Raw genomic sequence first — 21,854 nt, 5'->3', positions numbered from 1 at the left:
TCGTTCTCCCCCTCATACAGGTGGAGTTGAAATCCTGAGCTGCTGCCTGTCGCTTGGCCTAGAGGCAGCTTGAAACATTTCATAGAATATCAGGGTTGGAAGGGACCTCAGGAGGTCATCTAGTCCCACCCCCTGCTCAAAGTAGGACCAATCCCCAACTAAATCCTCCCAGCCAGGGCTTTGTCATTTTGAATTTCACAATTTTTCAGCCAAAAAAAAAAAAAAAAAAGAGGGGGTGGGGGGATGATTTTATTTGTTCCCAACCAGCCGCCTCCCTCCAGGCGAGGGTGCTGCGAACTGCTGAGCTCTCCGCGAGCCAGAATGCACGGGAGGGACGTGCCCCGCGGAGCGCGGCTGTGCCCGGCGCGGCCGCATGGGGCGCCCGCGGCGGCGCTGCGCGGGGAGGCGGCCGGGCAGGGCCGGGGTTGCGGGCAGGAAGATGGCGAACGTGCAGCTGGAGTTCCAGGCCAGCGCCGGGGAGGCGGATCCGCAGAGCCGCCCGCTGCTCGTGCTGGGCCAGCTGCACAACCTGCATCGCCTGCCCTGGGCCCAGCTGCGGGGCAAGCTGCAGCCACGGGTCAGCGAGGAGGTGAGGCCGGGCTGGGGGCACGATTCCCCCGCAGCTCGCTGACTGCTGCTCGGTATCCCTCGCGATCCCCCCCCCGCGACTTCCCTGCGGGGTGCACGAGACTCCCCACCCCGGGGCTGCGGGGTGCGCCATCCCCCCCGACTTCCCTGTCGGATGCGCGATCCCCCCCCCCGGACTTCCCTGCGGGGTGCACGAGACTCCCCACCCCGGGGCTGCGGGGTGCGCCATCCCCCCCGACTTCCCTGTCGGATGCGCGACCCCCCCCCCCCGGACTTCCCTGCGGGGTGCACGAGACTCCCCACCCCGGGGCTGCGGGGTGCGCCATCCCCCCCGACTTCCCTGCGGGGTGCATGATACTCCCCACCCCGGCGGTGCACGATATTCCCCACCCTGGGGCTGCGGGATGTGCCCCCCCACCCCCCGACTTCTCCCCGGGGCTGCGGGGTGCGCCATCCCCAAGCCCGGGCTTCAGGGTGCATGATCTCCTCTCCCCTCCCCCGGGCGGGGCTGCGGGATGCATGCTGGGCGCCAGGGCGCACGTTCCCGCTCCGCTCTAGGGCCCCTTTTCTCCAGGGCTACAGGGTGTATGATCCTCCCCAGGGCCATAGGTGCTGGGACTGGGGCTGGTGCCGCAGCCCCTGGCTTCAAGTGGTTTCCATCACATACAGGGTTTGCAATTTGATTCAGTGCCTCTCCGCACCCCCATTCTACAAATTGGGCTTCTTTTGGGTCAAGGCTGATCTTTCCCCCCCTGCTCCTTCCCCTGGGTTATTCATCCCACCGGGCTGCCAGGTGCATGATTGGGCCCCTGTGTGTGCGTGGAGGGAGACTCCGGAGGGCTTAAGGTGCATGATTCCCTCCTGGAGTGGGGTTTGGCTTGGGAGTCCTGGGGGTGCAGGGTGCATAGTCCCCCTTTGGGGGGGTGTTTAATCCCCCCCCTGGGCTAAAATCCCTTTTTAGCTTGCTAGATGTGTGTCATTTGAATGAGCATCCTTCTAGGAGTAGTCTCTACCTAATGCCTCTGTGCTTGGACCGCACCAGAGCATCCTTCCTCTTCCAGGCTGGGTGGGTTGCACTCAGCTCAGCTCTAATCTCCTAGCTCTGCAGCTGGGTGAGCCTGCCCCTGCAGGTGGGGACTGGGAGGGAAATCACAGGGGAAGTCAGCAAATCACCTTCCTGTGTTTTCTGAGAAGAAATACAGTTGCTGTCAGGGCCGGCTCTGGCTTTTTGGCTGCCCCAAGCAAAACAAAAATGGGGCAGCCAGAACGGCAAAGGAAAAAAACAAAAAACCTGTGGCGCGGCCGGAGCGCGGGTGCAGGGGAACCAGCTGGGGGGGGGGAGGGCAGTGGGCGGCCAGGGCTACAGCAGGGGCGCTGCCACGCGGCCCCTCCCGCTGCGCTGCCGCCTGCCACGAGGGCTCCGCTCTGGTCGGCGGGGAGTGAAGGAAGAGGACTGCCCTGCAGGGCGCTCTGGTTCTCTGCGCCACCGCCCCCTACAGGGCGGTCGGAGCGGAACAAACAAAAACAAAACCAAAAAAATGCGGCTGTTCTGCCCTAGGATTGGGCGGAATGCCGCCTCGAACAATCTGCCGCCCCAAGCACCAGCTTGCTCAGCTGGTGCCTGGAGCCAGCCCTGGTTGCGGTGGCTGGAAGCGACTAGCTCTGATTGCCTGTCCTAGCAGAGCAGTTTCTGGTGAATGGGGGCCTCAGAGCCCTGCCTGAGACCGTGGTGTGGTTGCCTTGCTTCTTGCTTCCCTGTGAGGGGAGCCCCAGTTCAGGGGATTGGGGCTGGGGACAAAGTGTGGTGGGGAAGGAGGGCTTAGCAGGGCCCTCTCAAGCGAAATGAGATTTTAAATGTCTCCTTGAAACCCACAAAGCAAAATCCTTTGCCTCTCAATGAATGATGCTTTAAATCAGTGGTTCTCGACCTTTTGTACTGGTGACCCCTTTCACATAGCAAGTCTCTGAGTGCGGCTCCCTTATAAATTAAAAACACCTTTTTATATATTTAACACCATTATAAATGCTGGATGCAAAGCGGGGTTTGGGGTGGAGGCTGACAGCTTGCGACCCTCCCCCCCGCCATGTAATAACCTCGCAACCCCTGAGGGTCCCGACCCCCAGTTTGAGAACCCCGGCTATAAATGAACCTTAAAATGGCTCCTCCCCAAAGGAATCCCCCTTCCCAGCTGAGAGACACTTGGCAGGTCATTTTCCCGGTAGAGGGGGGTTCGGTAGGGCTTCCAGGCACAGCAGTTAAGATAGCAACGTCTGACAGGAGCCTGTTGCTGTTCTGGAAGATCTGTGGGATTTGCTATGTGCCCATTGAGGGGACCGTTGCAACTTAAAATGTAGAACTGATCTTACCTTCCCTCTGCTTTGATGGGTGTAAAGTGCTTTATGTTCCTTTGAGGTCACAGGTGTTCTAGCAATGCCAGGTGAGGATATTGTAATTATTGAAATATACATTCTTGCATGCCAAATGGCAACCTTGAGACCTAAATTGGATTTTCAGAGAAGGGTGAAACGTATCATGTTGGGTTTTTTTCCCTTCTCCCAGCTGTTTGGATGGAATGTGTTGATCTGTTTTTATTTTGATTCTCCTAATGACTTTTTAAAAATTACGGGACAACCCCAAATATTTTTGCATTAAGATTTTTAGCTTGCTAGATGTGTGGCAGTTCTTGATTGGACTGTGCGTCTCTAGTGAAGAACAATTGTCTCTCATCTCCTTTTTTAATTAAATGGCCATGTGAAACAGCTATATATTCTATGCTAATAAATCAAACCAGCTTTTTATCACTATTAAAACAGTTTTAATTATAAAGGCTTTGAATAGCTATTACATAAAATGGCCTGTTTCCATGTTTAATGTAGTATCAAACATAACTTGCACTGCCTATGGAAGTATGTATCCATATTTAAGTTGTGTGTATAAAAACATCATAAAAAAAGTTGCCTGCATGTGGATTCTAGCGGACACTGTATCTAAACTCAGGTGTATCATTCTACACTTTCCGCACCTAAATATTACAGTTGGGCAATCCGTCAGAAATACCAAGAGTGAGACTGATAGAAAAGTGTTGTACTGTTCTTTGCTTTTAATCTCTTTCCCTTTCTCCTCCTCTCAGATATGGCAGGCTGCATTAAGCACTCTGAATCCAAATCCCACCGACAACTGTCCCCTCTACCTGAACTATGCCACTGTAGCTGCTTTACCTTCCAAGGTTAGCAGACACAATAGCCCATCTGCAGCTCACTTCATCACCCGCCTTGTTCGAAACTGTCTTCCAGGAGGTATCAACAGATGTATTGTTGTAAGTGACAATTAGAAAGTACCTTTGTTAAAAAGCTAAGTTAAGCATTTTCTTGTATTCGAGGAAGTCTGATCTGTAGAATAAGGCCTTCGTCTATACTTGAAAGTTTTAGCAGTAAAATTATTTCAGTTCGAGAGGGATGGGGATTATTTTGGTTTTGTTTTTACCAAAACAGTTAAAGCAATAAAAGCCCTAGTGTGAACACAATTATACCACCATAAAGAAGATTTATACTGATAAAGCTTATTCCCTTTTCCATGTTGCGCTAGTTATACTGTATATAGCACTTCATAGCAATATGACTGCATCTATGCTAGGGGGGTTGGTTGCATAGGTATAACTCTACTGGTATAGTCACAGGGTTGTCTACACTGCAGCTGGGAAGGTGATTCCAGGTGCAGGTAGACAGACACGGTAGCTCTGCTCTAGCTAATGCGCCAAAAAGCAGCGTATCTGGGGGTAGCACGGGCAGTGGCTCAGGCTAGCCACCCGAGTAAAAACCTGCTTGGATGCCCTGGTCCTGTTGTTGGCATGCTACTCTGCTGTTGGCATGCTCCCAGCTGCAGGGTAGACATACCCATAATGTGGTACAACTTTCTAGCATAGCCAAGGACTAAGTGGAAGAGCTAGTCTGTGCACAAGGTGAGCACCAGTTTAACCAAATCACTTTTAAGAATTGTTTTTATTGTGTTTTTTTAAACAGATTTAAACCAGATTGATGTAATGCACTCTTCATCTGGAATAAAAGTCCAAACAAAGGGTTTGCAGCAGTAGATGCCTTGTCTAGATGAGATCTAAGGTGTGACATTAACACATACTAGCAAGCGTGTTTTAAACGTATAATGTAGAAGCAGCCTCCTGCCTTTAATACATGCTACACAACCAGTTTAGAACATATTAAAGGCAATGTGCCTTGTCTACACTAGACTCTGAAAACGTGTTAGCTAACACCTGCTAATGTCACACTTTGAATCCTAGTCTAGAGAAAGATTTAGTTAAATTGCTGCAACTGGAGAGACTTTTTAATTTGACAAGTATCTCCTGCAGACCAGTTTGAATGGTGACTTTCAGGTTACTGTCAGTAATGAAACATTTCTCTAGATAAACTATTAGGCTATCTACAACACTCATCACATGAAAAATTAGTTGGGAGGCCAGTTGATCTAAGTCTGTTCCTTCTGAGTTAACATTTATAACATTTCTCTAAAACAGTTTTGCATTTCTCATTCCTATTGTAAACTTCAAGAATCTACTGCATGTATCAAGAGCCCAAAGTTAATATTTAGCCTTTCCCATAGTAGTAATTTCCTGTCAAAGTGCTTGGAATATAGACAGGCAATTCCCACGCTTCTTAGGCCTTGACTATGCACTAAAGTTGAAACGTTTTGACTATATCACTGGAATTAAATTAGTACACACACCCCAGTGTGGACATACTTGCACCTGGATAAAAGTGCTACAGGGTCCTGCAGAAGAGCTTATCCCTGTATGGGAAGTGAAAGAAGCAATTCTGGTCTAAGGCCCCTTCATCCCGGTATAACTCTGTCCACACGAGGGGTTATACCAGTATAACTATTTCAGGAAAAAAATCACTCCCTAATTGAAATAGTTTAACCAGTTTAAAGTCTGTGTATAGGCCAGGCCTGAGCTCCTTCTCTTTTCTGTCCCTGGCACTCTTATCTGTCCCTGGCACTCTTAACAGACCCCATAATCCAGTTTCATCCGCTTCTAACACTTTGTGACCCACTTGTCTTCCTGCTGGTATTTCAGATGGTCTGTGAGCGCTCTGAAGTCTTTGCCTCGGCTTGTGCGCTAGCCAGGGCATTCCCACTGTTCACGCATCGGTCCAGTGCATCTAGGCGCACAGAGAAGAAAACTGTAATTGTGGAGTTTTTCCTGGTTGGACAGAACAATGGGCCCATAGAAGTGGAAACGCTTAAAGTAAGTTACAGATTTTCCCTCAGTTAGCTGTCACATTGCTCCTTGTATATCCAGCCCAGTTTTCTTTCAGAACTGTGACACTGATATGAATTACCATTCAGTAGCTAATGAATGTAGAATATCTGCTGCACCCAAGATAAGAAATGGTCACAGATCAACTCAGTTTTATTACCACTTATGTGACTATAACTTTATAGCATTCAGATTTGGTAATGCTGAAGATATTTTTGCAGAGATACTTAAAGATCTCAATCAGGGGTCAGACTCCTGTGTCCGCGGAGAACTGTACAGACACATCACATAGAGACGTCACTTCTATAATATTTGTCTTAAGTGCAATTAATAGATTTTAACGTATGGCCTAATATTGCATTGAATCAGGCATGTGGATATGTTTCCAGCCAAAGGAAGTTACAGTAAGTTTATCCTGCTTTTATGAGGCTGAATTCTACCATTTGTTACATATGTGCATCTCTCATTGAAGTCACCAGTAGCTGAATGTTCTGGGGCCAGAATATGGCCTATGATATTTATATGTGACATTACATGACTTCAGTGTTTTATTCTCCTAGTGAAACTTTGTAGCCAGAAATGAGACACTAGAGCAGTGTTTCTCAAACGTTTGTATTGGTGATCCCTTTCACACAACAAACCTATGAATGCGACCACCCCCCCTTTATAAATTAAAAACACTTTTTTTGTATTTAACACTGTTATAAATGCTGGAGGCAAAGTGGGGTTCGGGGTGGAGGCTGACAGCTCGCGACCCCGCCATGTAACAACCTTGTGACCCCCAGTTTGAGAACCTCTGCACTAGGGAAATAATCAGTCAGAGTTGAGCTGCAAGTCTGTATTATACAGCATGAACTTAGCATATCACTTGATTAGTTGCAGGAACCCCTCAACCATGTTTTTGGCTGTGATGGAGCTGAAGAGGCCTAGGTTGACTAGTGTCACTGAGCTGACGCTTATCCCTGTCAGAAGAGCAGTTACAAATTTTTCTAGTTTATGCCTTTGCTTCTGCCCTGGCTTGCGAGCTGGATTAGCTACACCACACAAAATGATGCCAGCCCAGCTAATCAGTTTTCGTGAGGGTGGCAGGGAAGTATTCATAGATTGGCTAAGGGCAGGATATAGTTGTGTTTATTTCTTTTTTAAAGTGGCTTTCCCAAGCTCTAAGCATCTTTGTTATGACCGTATAGTACAATATAGGGCAGTCGCGTAACAGCAGCTGCTCCTCACCCCCAACGAGAAAATCATAGAATGGAAGGGACCTCGAGAGGTCATCTAGTCCAGTGCCCTGCACTCATGGCAGGACTAAGTATTATCCTATGAGTAATGAAAACGGACCCCATCATGGAGACAGGACCCAAGCCACTTAAGGCTTTATGGCTCAAAACCAACCCCTAGATTCTAGGTTCTCAAACTGGGGCATGGCCTCCTCCCTGTGGAGACACAGAATACATTCTGGGGGGGCATGAGAAGCTACTTGTAACAGCGCTGCCTTCAACGTTGGGCATCCGGCCAGCAACTACTGCTCTCTGGCCCCCAGGTCTGAAAGTAGCGCTGCGGCAGCAGTACGGGTGGCATGGTATGGTATTGCTATATACTGAAATGGCTCGGTTTGAATCAGTACCTTACTGGTTCTGATATTTAGGGAGTTGTAAGTGGATTTTTTTATCAGTATATGTACTTGGGTGGTAACTACTGCAGACACAAAGAAAGGGGCGTGATCAAATCAGTTTGAGAACCACGGCTCTAGAGTGAAATCCTGACACCCTTTCCCCAGCTGAATTCAGTGAAAAAACTCCCATTGACTTCAGTGAGACTAGGATGTCACTCCATAAATTCAACCCAGAAAATATGAGATGGCTCTTGCAGACCCCAGTGCACTGATGTCACGTGCTTCCTTTTGGATACACCACTCACCAGGCAGGCTGCTCTATTCTGCACCATCTTCCTTGTCTGGGCCAGTTTAAGATGGAGGCCCATGTAAAATGTATTGCAATAGTAAACAGCATTGAAGCCTCCAGAGTTAATCAGCTCTACAGCCTCCCCTCCAAAGGACTATATCATTTCCACAGGCTTCCAGCATAAGCAGCCCACCGTTTATGGGAGCCCTTCATTATATGAATCGGTTTCATGCCCTCTCCTTTGCATTCATAACTTGACATTGCGCTGTGTGATTGTTCAGTAGGACAGTGAAAAGGACTGTTACATTGTGCTGTCAATTCACTCTGGAAAGGAATTCAGTTTCCTTAAGGCACAGCTAATTAATTGGAGCTGAAGAATAGGCAGTGCAAAAGTGTTGGACTTGAACAAGGATCTGTTGCAGTTGAGAATCGGGGAACTGCGCATCTTGTGCCTTTACGTTGAACCCAATTTCTGTGCAGCGTTGTGCAATTAGTCCGCCAGCTCTCGATTGTCTGTGCCTTTCATTTCTTGTATTTCCAGTGTTTGGCAAGTGCTACAGAAGGGGTGAGGCTGGCTGCTCGCATTGTGGACACCCCATGCAATGAGATGAACACTAACAGCTTCCTGGAGGTTGGTGATACACCTTGCAACAGGGTTGCCTATTGGAAGTCTGTCTTGAATGTCGCGGTCTAGAATTAATGCTGGCATCTCTTAGCGAAATCTTGGGCAGTGTGAATGATGGCAGGCATCCCCATGAAGCTGTTACAGGCTTGTCCGTAGTGTCTGATCCTTTCACAGCTCAAGAGCACTGGCGAGTTTGAGGGAAGCCCAGTTAAACAGATCACGAGTCCAGAGAGCTGGATTCTCTTTCTGACTGTGCCACTGGCTTGCTCCATGATTTTTGGACAGGTCACTTAAGGCTGATATTTCAGAGGTACTAGATGCTCACAGTTCCCACTGGTTCTAGGGTGCTGCCCCCTTTTGGAAACGAGTCCCTTAGCCACTTGTTCCCCATCCATGAAAAGGGAATGCTGTTCAGTTATCACTGTCGAGTGTTTCTGGGACCATGAGGTGAAGGGAGCCATTTGTGCAAATTATTTTACTATTATGCAAAGTTTTTGAGAGCATGAACTTTCCTTCTCTATTTCATCATGGTCTGATATAGGAAAGTGCCTTCTGTGGAGGCTGGCTGGCCTTCCTATTTAAAAGCTCCTCTCTCTATCAGAACTTAAAGGCCAGAGTCAGCCCTCACGCTGTCATAAATCAGTGGTATCTCCACTGAAGTCAAAAGAATGACACGATCAGGAGGTCAGCATCAGGCCCAAGATCTTGAACGTTTTGTGGCTTTGCACGCAGTGGACGTGTGGGTGGGCATCTTTAGCTTTGGAAAGACACATGCACATTCTAATCAACATTGGCTAATTATTATTTTTTAATTTTATATATATATATTTTTTTATGATCACCTTAAAGGAAATCAAAAAAGTTGGCAAGGATCTTGGGATTGTTCCAACCATTTTTCGTGATGAGGAGCTGAATGAGAAGGGATTTGGAGGTATGTCTTGCTGAAAGCTCAGTCTTTCATTTTCAGTTTAATTCAGGAGAGTGCCCACTTCGTTATGACTTTTGGTACACACGCACGCACACTCTCTCTCTCCCTCCCTCCCTCCCCTAACAACTCAGGTTTTTCAATCTTTCTTTTCCAGGTATCTATGGAGTTGGCAAAGCAGCTGTTCATCCACCTGCCCTAGCAGTACTCAGTCACACCCCGGATGGTGCGACACAAACCATTGCATGGGTTGGGAAAGGTATTGTGTATGACACCGGAGGCCTCAGCATCAAGGGAAAGGTATGTAAATGCTGTATCTGTAGATAGAATAGGTGGCTGGAGGAATGTCTATACTTCAATCAGCCCATGTAGATATATTCGAACGAGCTTTCTTCTAGCTATGTCAAATGACGAGCAGTTAAGCAACAGCAGCACGTTCCGCAGCATGTCTCCACTACATACCCAGAATCCAGGGCAGGAATGTATAGCCCATGGCTTAACTACCGTTGTTTGTGATAGCGGGGTCAAAGCTAGCTCAGGTCTGTCGACGTGTGCTGCAGTCACAGCTCTGATTGCAGTGTAGACATACCCAGTGTCCTACTTCCATCTTTGCTTGTGATAAAGTCGAAGTGGATAATTTATGTCGGAAGTGTCTATGGAAAATGAGATGTTTTTCTTTGAGTTAAACACTTCTACTTGAGATCCTTCACGGGTGCATAGCTGTAAACAAGCCATAAGGGTGAAAGTGGCAAATAAGATTCTGGGAACGTGGCAAAGCAGTTAAATTGCTGATATTTTCCTCCTGCAGTAGCTTGCAGCATTAGAAGAAAGCTAGAATTGAAGGGCCTTCATTCCTGAACCTAAAGCATGATCCTAAACCCCTCCAAGTCAATGGAAAGACACCCATTGACTTTAACTCATGCTGTCAGGCCCATAGAGAACATTGCAGCCTGTTGACTTTATATGCTGAAATAGCAACAGAAGTTTAGTATTTTCAGCTCTAAAACAGGATCTAGTAAGAGCCAGACAGAAACAATGTCTGGAGAATTGACTGTATTTAACATAAAAATGGCTTGTCCAGTATGCAGATCATGTTATGAAAGCTTCCCTTGCGAAAAAGGGCAAGCTGTTCATTTTCAGTGGGTTAGCAATAGCATTTATACGTTTTCTGTCTTCAAAGTTTAAGGTGCAAAGCAAAAGCTTTGAGAGTTAAGGTTGCATCAGAGATTCTAGTTTTAACAGGGAATAAAACTGTGAGTCTCCCTTATGTTTTTGCGCGCGCACACACACACACACACACACACACACACACACACACACACACACACACACACACACACACACACACACACACACACACACACACACACACACACAAATATATATATTTCTGTTTTAAATAGACCACTATGCCTGGCATGAAACGTGATTGTGGTGGAGCGGCTGCTGTTTTGGGTGCCTTCAAAGCCACGCTAAAGCAAGTAAGTGAAATCTTAGTCAGCATAACTTAGATCGGAATTCTTGCTTAAGTTCACGTATTGCCAAGAAGATGCAGTCTTGTCTAGTACTGTGTTCCCTGGACTGGGGCCTAGGAGCTTCAGAGTTCTAACTGTGAGTGGCCTTGGACAAGTTGCTACCCATCAGTGCCTGTCTCTCTGTGAAATGGGGAGGTTTACATACATCACTGGGGTCTTGAGAATTAATGTTTGTAAAGCACTAGGGGCCCCGATTCGGGAAATCACTTTTCCAAACCGGAGCCTATATGTGTAAGTGCTAAGTATGCTCATATCCTGAGAAGTTCTTGGGTCACATGCATTCTGCAGAATTGTTGGTAGCTGCGGTTGCTGAGAAGAATATCTTTGTTAGCAGTACATAACCGTGTAAGAGTGTTGCTCTTCTCTTCCTGCACTATTGTTATGTAGTGTTGTCATAAGCTGTTAATCAGCTGCCTCAGGTGAGGGCATTGAGTGTTTTCTTTATTGTCAGCAAACAGGTAGATAAGGTATGAACACTGGGAAAACAGGCTTATCTTTCCCCATCAACAGTTTATGGTCTTGCAAGGAGCTGGCTTTTGGTTTGCTCCTGTGGACAGAAGGTAGAAGGAGACCAGCATAAAGCCAAACCTTGAAATGTTGGGAACCATTCTGAATAATAATAATAATAACAATAACAATAAACCTAGTGTCACCGCTGCCAGAGGGATTCAGCTTTCACCATAAATCCAATCACTGTAAGTCTTGCTGATGGAGCAACCATTGCCTCCAAGAAATATCCAGGGTTCAAAGAACATTTGCTGCTGTGGATTAACATACAAGTCTGAGAGAAGATCTGTCCAGGAGATGGTCAGATGCCAAACTTCTATTTCCCAGCAGTTTATTATGACCTTAGTTATGTTCTTGGCTATAACAGGAGTGTTTGATGTGGAAGGACTATAAACCTCATAGTTATCTGCACAGTCTTGCAGTTGGAAGCAAATTTGCAAGGAGCAGCTTCCCTTAAGCTCTAGCTCTGTAACCCTCACGCCTCAAATAATTTAAATCACACACACACAATTCCAAAGCACAAGACAGAATTTTCACAGCACTCCGATGGGACTACAAAAGCCATGTATGCCGTCAACATGACAACTTGACTTCGTTTTATACTAATTATCCCTCAACGATTGTGCACCAAAGTTTTACAAGTGCATGTGCACCTATTGTGTGCAATTATTGTTCACAGTCCTGATAAATGTGCATGTAAATGACTGGTCATTTTCCCACACCATTACTATGACTGTGCAATATGGCAGTAAAATTAGTCTGGGCAAATTAAGCCTGCAAAGGCTATTGTATTTCTGAGAAAATCCAGGCTACGTATTTGTAAACACCAGGATCCTATTGCTTAGTTTTAAAATCTCTAGAATAAATGCCAGGTAAATAAGTCCAAAAAGAAGCTATCTTCAAAGTTGTAATTTGGACAGTAGGGGAGTATTCATTTTTGTTACTGATTTAAGGTATTTAAAAGCAACGTGTAGATCCTGCAAGAGAAATCAACAGGATTCAATCATCTGTCTGGGGACATTTGATAATGGGATGGATGGGATGGAGTGTCCACCTTTCTAAGCATTAGTTTAGCTGCATTTCCTATTTAGAGGAGTAAATATACACGCACTTGATGGAATTCCTTTTATGGAACACGAATAGAACAGCTTTTTGTCATGCAGATCAACTTTGCCCAGCAGGAGGTTCTGGTTGGCACAGTGTCTCTTGTATCCCTTTATTTGTAAAGTACCCCAGCTCTTGTGTGTGAGGTTATTTGATGGTTCCCTACTGCTGTCCTTTTATAGGAATGGTTGTTGGCTTTAATTTACAAAGTACAAAGAGCCAATCTAACTCTTGGGTTAGCCCTTTGGACTTAAGACCATGAGCTGGCTCAGCAAGTCCTGGCATCTCTAGCAGGTGAAGCTTATCAAAAGATCCCTAGTGAAACTGACCTCTGACGCAACCAAGAGTTTGCTTCTTTTAAAAGCAACTGCTGCTGTTGAAAATTGTGAAAGGAGATCAAAGCAGATTTATTTATTAAGACCCAGCTGCCACTCTTTCCTCCTTCTCCCCCACAAAAAAGAGCCGCCCCCCCTATCCCAGTGCACTCAGCATGTTGTACACATGAAAACAGTGATATATTTTAAAATGTCATCAAACAAAATACAAATATAAACTGGTTATAAACCAGAAAAAAACAGAGTGGGATTTAATCAGAAAGAGAGAAAAAGAGAGAAGGGAAAATACAAATTATTTGCCAGCTGTTAAGAGCACGCAGTGTAGCTCACAGCAAAATAGGATACCACACAGTGATCATTCTTTTTCATTGTGAGACACCTTATGGTACCATTTAGAAGTGGGGCAACCCTAGGAAATGCTGTATTGGATCAGACCCGTGGACTGAATGGACTAGTATCTTGTCTCTTATGGACGTCGAGGTGTGAGAAATCCTGCAGTAGACCGGTATGGGATGGGAAGTGATGCATTGACACACATGTGAATACCATACTCTAGGACAGCCAGTCGTCTTCCAAATGAAGTCTCCATAGTGGAATTTTGGAAAATCAGGAGGCATTGCCATGTCCTCTACAGGGAGAATGCTAATTATAACTAGGCCCTGCGGGGCAATGATAATAGGCAATAAGGTCACTCAGCTTATTGTCTGGAGAATCGACCTTCCATCAGATCTCTTCTGGTATCTGGTTTAATCCAGTTGGGGTCCACATGGCCTGGCAGTTGTTCTTTCAGGGTTCCTCTTTAGAAGGCTTACAGTTTACAAATGGCTGTAGACCAACTGTTGTTGTATCTAGCCTTCTTCGTAACTACTGCAAGCTTTTCCCTGAGATTGCCGGAAGTGATAGGGATGGGAGCAATTTATCAAAGGCTCCCCAGGCATCACTCGAAACTAAAACAGAAGTAATAGAAAACACAAGCATTGGAAAATAAAAGCTCATTCATCATGAACTACTTTGTAACGGGCTGTCACAAGTCTTTATAATTGTCATGTTGAAAGGATTTATTATCTGAACCTTTTATTTGTGGCTAGAGATGATTAAGTAGCTAGAAATATTGGCCCAGTCTCTGTGTTTTGAGCATGCTTTTAGGGCTGTATTGAGGTTGAACATGTGCAGTAGCACATTTCTGAAAATCTGCACCACTGTTGTTCATATAGTAATACTCTGGTTTTATGGATAAGGACCTTGTACTTAGAAGGGGCCTGATCCAGAGCTCATTGAAGTCAGTTAGAAGACACCTGTCAACATTAATAGGCTTTGGATTGGATTGACCCTATTAGAGCTGGTCAAAAAGAGCAAAAATAATTTACGAAAACGTCTAGATTATTTTTATCAAAGAATCAAATTTCACAAAGTTTCAACCAGCTCTGTTGATGCAGACATCTTGAAGAGAGACACTTTTTAATTCTGATGTCACGGAGTTTAAGGCCAGAAGAGACCGCTACATCATCTAGTGTGACCTCCTGTATATCACCGCCCACCAGCGCTGCCCACTGAACCTGACAACAGAAATGAGAACAAAATAAATGAGACCCCCGGAGACTAGACTTATGTGCCAGAGAGTGAAAGAGGCTGAATTCAGTGATTTAAGCAGCTGGCAAAAGCTTTAGTTCCCCACCCTAACACACACATCACATGCTCTCTTCTCAGCGTGTGCTGCTTTCTTTTTGTTAGGTTCCTTATTATCTCTCCACTGAAAACTCAGAAGCTACAGTCAATGAATCTCTACGCTGTCTTTTTTTTTTTTATTATTTATATTACCAAAGCACCTGGGAGCCCCAGTCATGGATCAGGATTCCATTGTGCTAGGCACTGTACAAACACAGAACAAAAAGATAATCCCTGCCCCAATGAGTTTACATATCTTGACATCAGCTCCAGATTAGAAGTTACTTGTCACAGATTTTGCATGTGATAAATGCATTTCATGGTAATAGACGTGTCTAAAAGCCAGAATCCCTCATTAATTTCAGTCACACTAAACTATGTAAGTTATGTTGAATTGCATCTCTCCTCTTATTGTTACAGGGCTTTAAAGACAATCTTCATGCTGTTTTTTGCTTGGCTGAAAATTCTGTTGGGCCTAATTCAACAAGACCTGATGACATCCATGTCCTTTACTCGGGAAAGTAAGATTCTGTCCCTTTCATAGACGTATTTAGTAGTTCTTTGTCTCTACACTTGATTTAAATGGCTCCAGTTCAAGTGAACAAAGGGTATAGCTGAAGAATCTATTTTCTTATATTGTAAGCTCTTAGAGGGGCAAGGACCTTTTATTGTTATCATTCTGTGTTTGTACAGCAGCTAACTTAATAGGGTGCTGATCCATCACTAGGCTTGTACGTGCTAAGCAGTACAAATAATAAACCCTCATATCATTCATACATTTCCCAGCCATAGCCACCGTGCCAAATGAAGTCCACAATACCTTAGCCAAGTAACTGAGAATAAATCAAACAATATTAACATCTGCAGCAAGTTTTAAATTGGAGAATCTAAAGAAACAAAAGATGGTTATAAATTGTTTATTTTACACAATATATTGCTGTAAAAATCTCACGTTACATCTCTATTGTCAACTAGAGATGGTTGAAAAATGGGATGGGGATGGAAAATGACAAAATTTTCATCCTCGTTTTTCCTTTTGAAATTTCAGAATCTGAAAAAATGAAACCAGGTCTTTGACAAATCTTTGCAACAAAATCTTCATTGGTATCTTGAAAATCTGCTCATTAAGTCCTGAAATCCAGATAATAAAGGATTCTTACCTGATTCCCAGACAACTGTTCTGGGTCATTAAAGGATCTGTATAAAGGATCAGCTACTCTAATTCACTGCTTACTTGTTAGCATTGGATGGGAGAGCAAAAATCACCTTTTTCATGGAAATGACATTGGGAAAGTGACTACCCTAAAAGTATGAAATAGAACATCACAACCTGTGTCCTTGGCTGAAAGTTTTGAGCTGTTTGCGTGAAATCTCCCCATTTTGACTGAAAACAAGAACATTTTCACAGAAAAGTTAACTTTTTTTTTCTGAGATACCGCTGGAGGGCGGACTTGGGGGATCTCAAAGTTTTACAGATTCCCTGAAAAATGACAATTATTCCGAGTACAAACCAAAATGCAAAAACCTCTCAAATCCTGTACTCAAATCCTGATGCCGCTATTTCACATAGCCGTAGTTGTGAGTTTCCTGTGTGTTTAGAAGTGGATGCTTTCTTCTTGCTAGCACGTTGTAAAATATCCTTCTAATCTGATTCCCATCTGAGCAGAAGAGCATCCGATTTTGTCCATTTTCATCTTTGTTTTATAGAGTCCCAGTTCCAGTAATAGATTAGCATTGCCTGAGCGTTTAGGGCTCTTTAAGCTGAAGATAGGTAGCTGTTGCTATTCGTATATATTCTTATTTATATTGCAGTAGTTCCTAGAAATCCCAGCCCCATTGTGCGAGAGACTGTAAAAACCCAATAAAAAGCTGGTCCCTGCCCTGCAGACTGTAGGATCTATGATAAAGCCAGCACTAGACGCTCAGGTACGCTCTGTTTTGGAACTTTAAAGGAAAGGGTCTCTTGCTTCAAATAAGAAGTAAATGCATTTTCTTTATATTTTTCGCTTTGCAGCAGTGTTGGATCTTAGAGCTGCATAGCAGGATCTCTTTGCATATGTAATTCCCAACCTGAAACGTTGTTGCATTAAATAACGTCTTCTTCCTAGAACTGTGGAGATCAACAATACTGATGCAGAGGGCAGGCTGGTGTTGGCTGATGGAGTAGCGTACGCATGCAAGGATCTCGGCGCTGATATCATTCTTGACATGGCCACTCTCACCGGAGCTCAGGTACTTGTTTGCAAAGTCTCTGGGTTGCTGGAGGACAGCTTTTCATTATAACGGCCCCGTGCCACCACTGTAGGTTGTCCGTGGCGACAGCATGCTGCACTTTAGGCTACAAACCACAGGTCTCTACAACTTGAGCTGGAAAAGTAACTCTGTTAGCTAGCAGCAGTAATAGGCTGTTATCCTCTACATGGACCAGCCAACAGAGGGGAATATAACACACTTTGCCAGCGTGTTATATTTATAACTACATTAGTCAGACATGGTTTGTGTACCTTATGAGCTTTTATATCTCATACGTAATTGAGTAAAAAATTGAATTTATTCAGAGACAAAATGAAACTCATGTAAATGCTCCAGTTTTATTCAGAAGTTGACAGTTTTATCAATTTCTCCTTGAGAGAACTTGAACCAGTGTTTAAGATGCTGTTTTCAGTTTCCATGGTCTGATCCTGTTCCCATTGAAGTCCCTGCGGGGTTTACTAAGCTGGAGGTAATAACCATCAATAATGGTGAACACATGGGTGTTTCTAAATTCAGCCTAGTAAATTTGACTCATCCCCTTTGCTTAGGCACAAGACATGTGTTGTATGAAGGAGTGAAATGTTGTTAGGCTTTATCATCACCACAAGGATGGGTAAGAGAACTTGTGCTTGGCCTAGCACATTTTTATCTGATGATGTAACTATAGCTGGATATTGTTTAGCAGTTACAAGAGCTGGAAGTTCTATACAAGATTGAGATTAATGGGCCAGACCTTCAACTGATGTAAATCACACTAGTTTCTTCGAAGTTAGTGGAGCTATGCTGATTTCCACCAGCTGAGTATCTGGCCTGGCGTCTGCAGTTAATTATTTGGCAAAGGCTTGATTTACAAGGTATGTTATATAATGTAGGGCGTATGTTACACACAGTATATAATATTAGCAAAAAAGTAAAAACTGACATTGAAATACCACTTTTGCAAACCACTATAACATTTTTATAGAAGATGGTGTGGACAGGCAGTAGTTCCTGTGATGAGATCTGGCCTGGATGTCTGGGGTTAGAATTAGTCTTCATTTAAAAATTGGGTAGTTCCTGGAAGCATGCTTTTTGCATACATCAGAGATTGTGCATGCCAGTGTAACTGTGTCCTTTTGAAAACCTGCCTTATGTCTGCCCTATGGTACCTGTCTGGAAAACTCAAACAACATATGGCTTCTAGGTCTCAGGTCGAATCCAAGACCTAACTGCAGATCTAGGGTGAAATGACCTTTCCAATGAAGGGTCCTGCATTCACAATGTCCATGTTATCTGTGGTTGACACAAAATGCTAGGTGGGTTGTCTGTGCATGTGAGCTATTTTATTTATAATTCATTGCTGGACCAACAAACATGGGCATGTAGTCATACAGCCATATAGTTTGTTGGCTATGATACCCCAGGGAGATCTTTGTGTGTCTGCCGATGTGTTAGCCCAGACGAAGGTGGACTATTTCACTGTGAAATGGGTTTCTTTTCTGAAATGTAAAATGTTTTGATGATGCCCAGAACCCCTCTGTTTAATTATAACACCTCAGTCTTTTTCTTTAGTTTTCAGATATGTTTTCTCAGTGGGCATGTCATTGATAGCCATGTTGCAGGGCAGGCAACTGCTAGCGCCAAGTAGGGAGAAGAAAATTGTTCTATCCAGCACGTCCGCTAAAGCGTTTGGGACTAAACCCATATTAATCCTACTTGGTTGTGTCTTATCCTTCACTAGGGAATTGCCACAGGGAAATACCATGCTGCTGTCCTCACCAACAATGAAGACTGGGAGAAGGCCTGTGTTATAGCTGGCAGGAACTGCGGAGACCTGGTCCACCCTCTTGTGTATTGTCCTGAGCTCCATTTTAGTGAATTTACCTCTGCTGTAGCCGATATGAAGAACTCTGTGGCAGTAGGTTTTTTTTTTTTTTTTTTTTTTTTTTTTTTTAAATTCCCTTATTTAATCAGAATTGTTCAGGCCAGACTCCCCGTGCATGTTCTGCATAATGCACCAGTTGGAGGAGGGGCTAGAAGATACAAAAATGATATATGGGTAGTTGATAAAAGCTTTTAGAAACCTGCCTGCCATTGACACTTGCAAACAGCTCTGTTTTTGACAAAGGGAGCCAGGCCTGGCCTCAGGTCTGGTTGTGGTGACTTCAGCTGTTGACCTTGGTATATCTAAGCTAAATAAGTGGGGTTGGAATTGGTGTGATGGAGGATTCTGCATTGTCTTAACTGCCACATGCATCATGGCTGTGTAACCCACCCCTTCTGTCCCAGTAAAAGTACAATGGTTCTGTTTAGTACCAGGAACGGAGGTAAGGAGAAAACACAGCTGAGTGGGGAGGTAACTCCAAAGAGGAGCAGCAGGCATTAGCTCACTCTTGCATACCCGAGAACTTGCTGGCCTTATGAGAGGTGGATTTGTACATTGTCTTCTAAAACAGTGGTTCTCAACCAGGAGTCCAGGGCCCAGAGGGGGGCCGTGAGCAGGTTTCAGGGGACCCCCCAAGCAGGATCGGCATTAGACTTGCTGGGACCCAGGATAGAAAGCCGAAGCCCCACCACCTGGGGCTGGCTCCAAGCCCTGCTACCCGGGGCTGAAGTCGAAGCCTGAGCAACTTAGCTTCACAGGGCCCCCTGTGGCAACGGGCCCCAAGCAATTTCCCTGCTTGCTACCCCCTGACGTTGGCCCTGCCTTTTATATGCAGAAAAACAGTTGTTGTGGCACAGGTGGGCTGTGGAATTTTTATAGCATGTTGGGGGGCCTCAGAAAGAAAAAGGTTGAGAACCCCTCTTCTAAAATGCTGGGTAATGTAAAGAAATTGTTACGAGTTATTTTTAGACAAACAATATTTTTAAAGACAAATTATCTCACAAAACCAAACTTTTTACTGTTTCTCCAGGACAGAGACAATACTCCGAGCTCCTGTGCTGGGCTCTTTATTGCTTCTCACATCGGTTTCGATTGGTCTGGAGTCTGGGTCCATATAGACATTGCAGCACCTGTCCATGCGGTGAGTGTGTTCGTTTGTCGTGTGAATTGTCACCTTTCCTGCTTGCTGCTTTTGCAGAGCTCTCTGATGTGGGGGTAGGAGAATTAGACAGGAAAGCTTTCTTGTAGGAAGTAATGACTGTACAAAGAGATCTAGATTTTAGAAAGATACCTGCTTTATTCCGGTTAATTATTTGGGTTTTTTTATTTTTAAAAAAATCTCTAAATGTTACTTAGTCTAATTTCTGATTTGCAGCAACATGTGCATTCTTAACCCAACTAAGAGCCTTCTACAGATTTAAGAAATGAGTACATAAAATGTGCCATGGGGATAAGTGATTTAGCCCAATATCCTTTCATGGTGTTTGTACAGCGTTGGCTTTGTTGTGTCTCTTCCCAATTGGCTTGTCTGGGCTGCCTGTCAGATTTCTGTGGGGCTCTATCTGCTCCCCCAGTGCCTCAGCAGATATTTGCATGCTCATTCTTTTCTTGCTAACCAACTAGCTGCTTTGCTTTTTAAAAAAAAAAAAAATTGTGCATCTGGATTTTCCTCTCTGGTATTGAATTGTGGATTCTCTGCTGTGAGGGGTTAGGATAAATACAACACAGTAATTGTTAGTCTGTCTGTTGCAAATGAATTGCACTCTGCCTCCTACTAAACTACAGTAAAGTGCAAACTTCACCCACTCACCAATATCAGCCGTAACTTAACCCAAGAGTACAGTTCCAGAGAAAGAGAGGAGGCTTCTCTTACAGAGCAACCATGTACTACTTCCAACTCATCTGTAGATCAGTTTCATAGAATACATTCTTGCTTTGATGGTAAAGATCATTGTAAAGGATGTTGTGCTGTGTTTATTTGTATCATTACAGAGCAGACTGGGATTTCTGCATTAGTAGTGTGCATGTTTCTAGACATCTGCATATCTTAAAGTATTATTAGGATTCTCCATTTTTCTCCTTTGTGTGTGGTGCCTGCTTATTTAGCACTTGTTTCAGCAGGATCCGTCAGAAATGTCTGCCTGTGAGCACGCTGCCAGCTTCTTCAGAGTTCTTCTGCCAAGGGCGGCATAAAAGGTGGGATTTTCCAAAGCAGCTCAGGGAGTTGGATATCTCACTCCCACAGGCACTTTGGAAAATGCCACCCCAAGAATGTGCGCAGACTCACGGGTCAGCTCTCTGCCTGGATGTGCCACTTACATCCTGCTTGGAAAAGAGTGAGGATGAGTGCAACACCCAAGTGATATTAAAATCTGAAGTGTAACCATTTCTTTCTAGGGCGAACGAGCTACTGGTTATGGAGTGGCTTTGTTGCTGTCCCTGTTTGGCCGTGCATCTGAAGATCCTCTGCTGAACATGGTGTCCCCTCTGGGATGCAATGGAGACTCTCCAGATGAGGAGATGGAGAGAGATTCTAAAAGGCGGCGCCTTGTTTAATGTTCCCCAGCCCTTACCAACGGGGCGCCTATATTACCTCACTTTGCACCGATCTGTTCTGAAGCAAAGATACCATACATGGGAAACTGCCATTTTTTTTTTTTTACTGTCATGATGAGATTGATTGCTTATTTCTGATGAAACGGCCTAGTCTTTTGTTTTTTAAATTATTGGTGCCCACAGTTGCTGAACAACATTGACCTTGCAAGCTCCGAGCTCTACTAGCTTTAGTGGAGGGAGGGAAATGTCCCCCTTAAAGCACCTCACAAAACTTGCTGAGTGCATTAATGCATGAATAAGCCACAGCTGCTCTTGCTTACCAGGCCTTCTGATTTACTTTGTTACTTTCCATGAGGTTTTATTGATTCTCACAGCCCCCACTACTTCTCACAACAGAGTTGTGTGAGGAAGAAGAAACCACTGTAGGCTCAGCTTATTCCATGGCAATTCAGCTTAGCAGCAAAGAAGGTCTAACGGGAAAAGGCTTTTTATTTTAGTAAGGTGCAGTACCTGCATGCTAAGCTTTTGCTGACCATTACAATCAACAAAAGAGTGGGCCAAAACACTCTTACTGTTTCAGATAACAGAACATATTCACTTGGAAAGAAAAGAAATAGTGGGACTATGAATAAACTTGGTTTATAAAATGAAGTAGCTGCTTGCTTCTGTCTACTTAGCACATGCATGGGCTGAGTTTATTAAAACCATTTGTATATCCCATCATGG

At 44.6% G+C, this 21,854-nt stretch overlaps 1 protein-coding gene across 1 annotated transcript; it reads left to right on the top strand.

Annotated features, from left to right (window-relative positions):
- Window positions 1–387: 387 nt before the first annotated feature.
- On the top strand, window positions 388–21,779 carry NPEPL1 (aminopeptidase like 1). The gene is made up of 12 exons (XM_054045674.1): window positions 388–589; window positions 3,720–3,905; window positions 5,676–5,846; window positions 8,301–8,390; window positions 9,234–9,315; window positions 9,467–9,609; window positions 10,713–10,790; window positions 14,876–14,976; window positions 16,564–16,687; window positions 18,429–18,605; window positions 19,603–19,713; window positions 20,970–21,779. The coding sequence occupies exons 1-12, from the start codon at window positions 440–442 to the stop codon at window positions 21,126–21,128; spliced, it is 1,572 nt and encodes a 523-aa protein (XP_053901649.1). The 5' UTR covers window positions 388–439; the 3' UTR covers window positions 21,129–21,779.
- The last annotated feature ends 75 nt before the right edge of the window (window positions 21,780–21,854 follow it).

This window comes from Malaclemys terrapin, chromosome 12 (assembly GCF_027887155.1).
Source record: "Malaclemys terrapin pileata isolate rMalTer1 chromosome 12, rMalTer1.hap1, whole genome shotgun sequence".
Classification (NCBI taxonomy): domain Eukaryota; kingdom Metazoa; phylum Chordata; order Testudines; family Emydidae; genus Malaclemys; species Malaclemys terrapin.
Note: the sequence above shows the minus strand (reverse complement) of the source record. Positions and strands in the feature narration are given on the sequence as shown.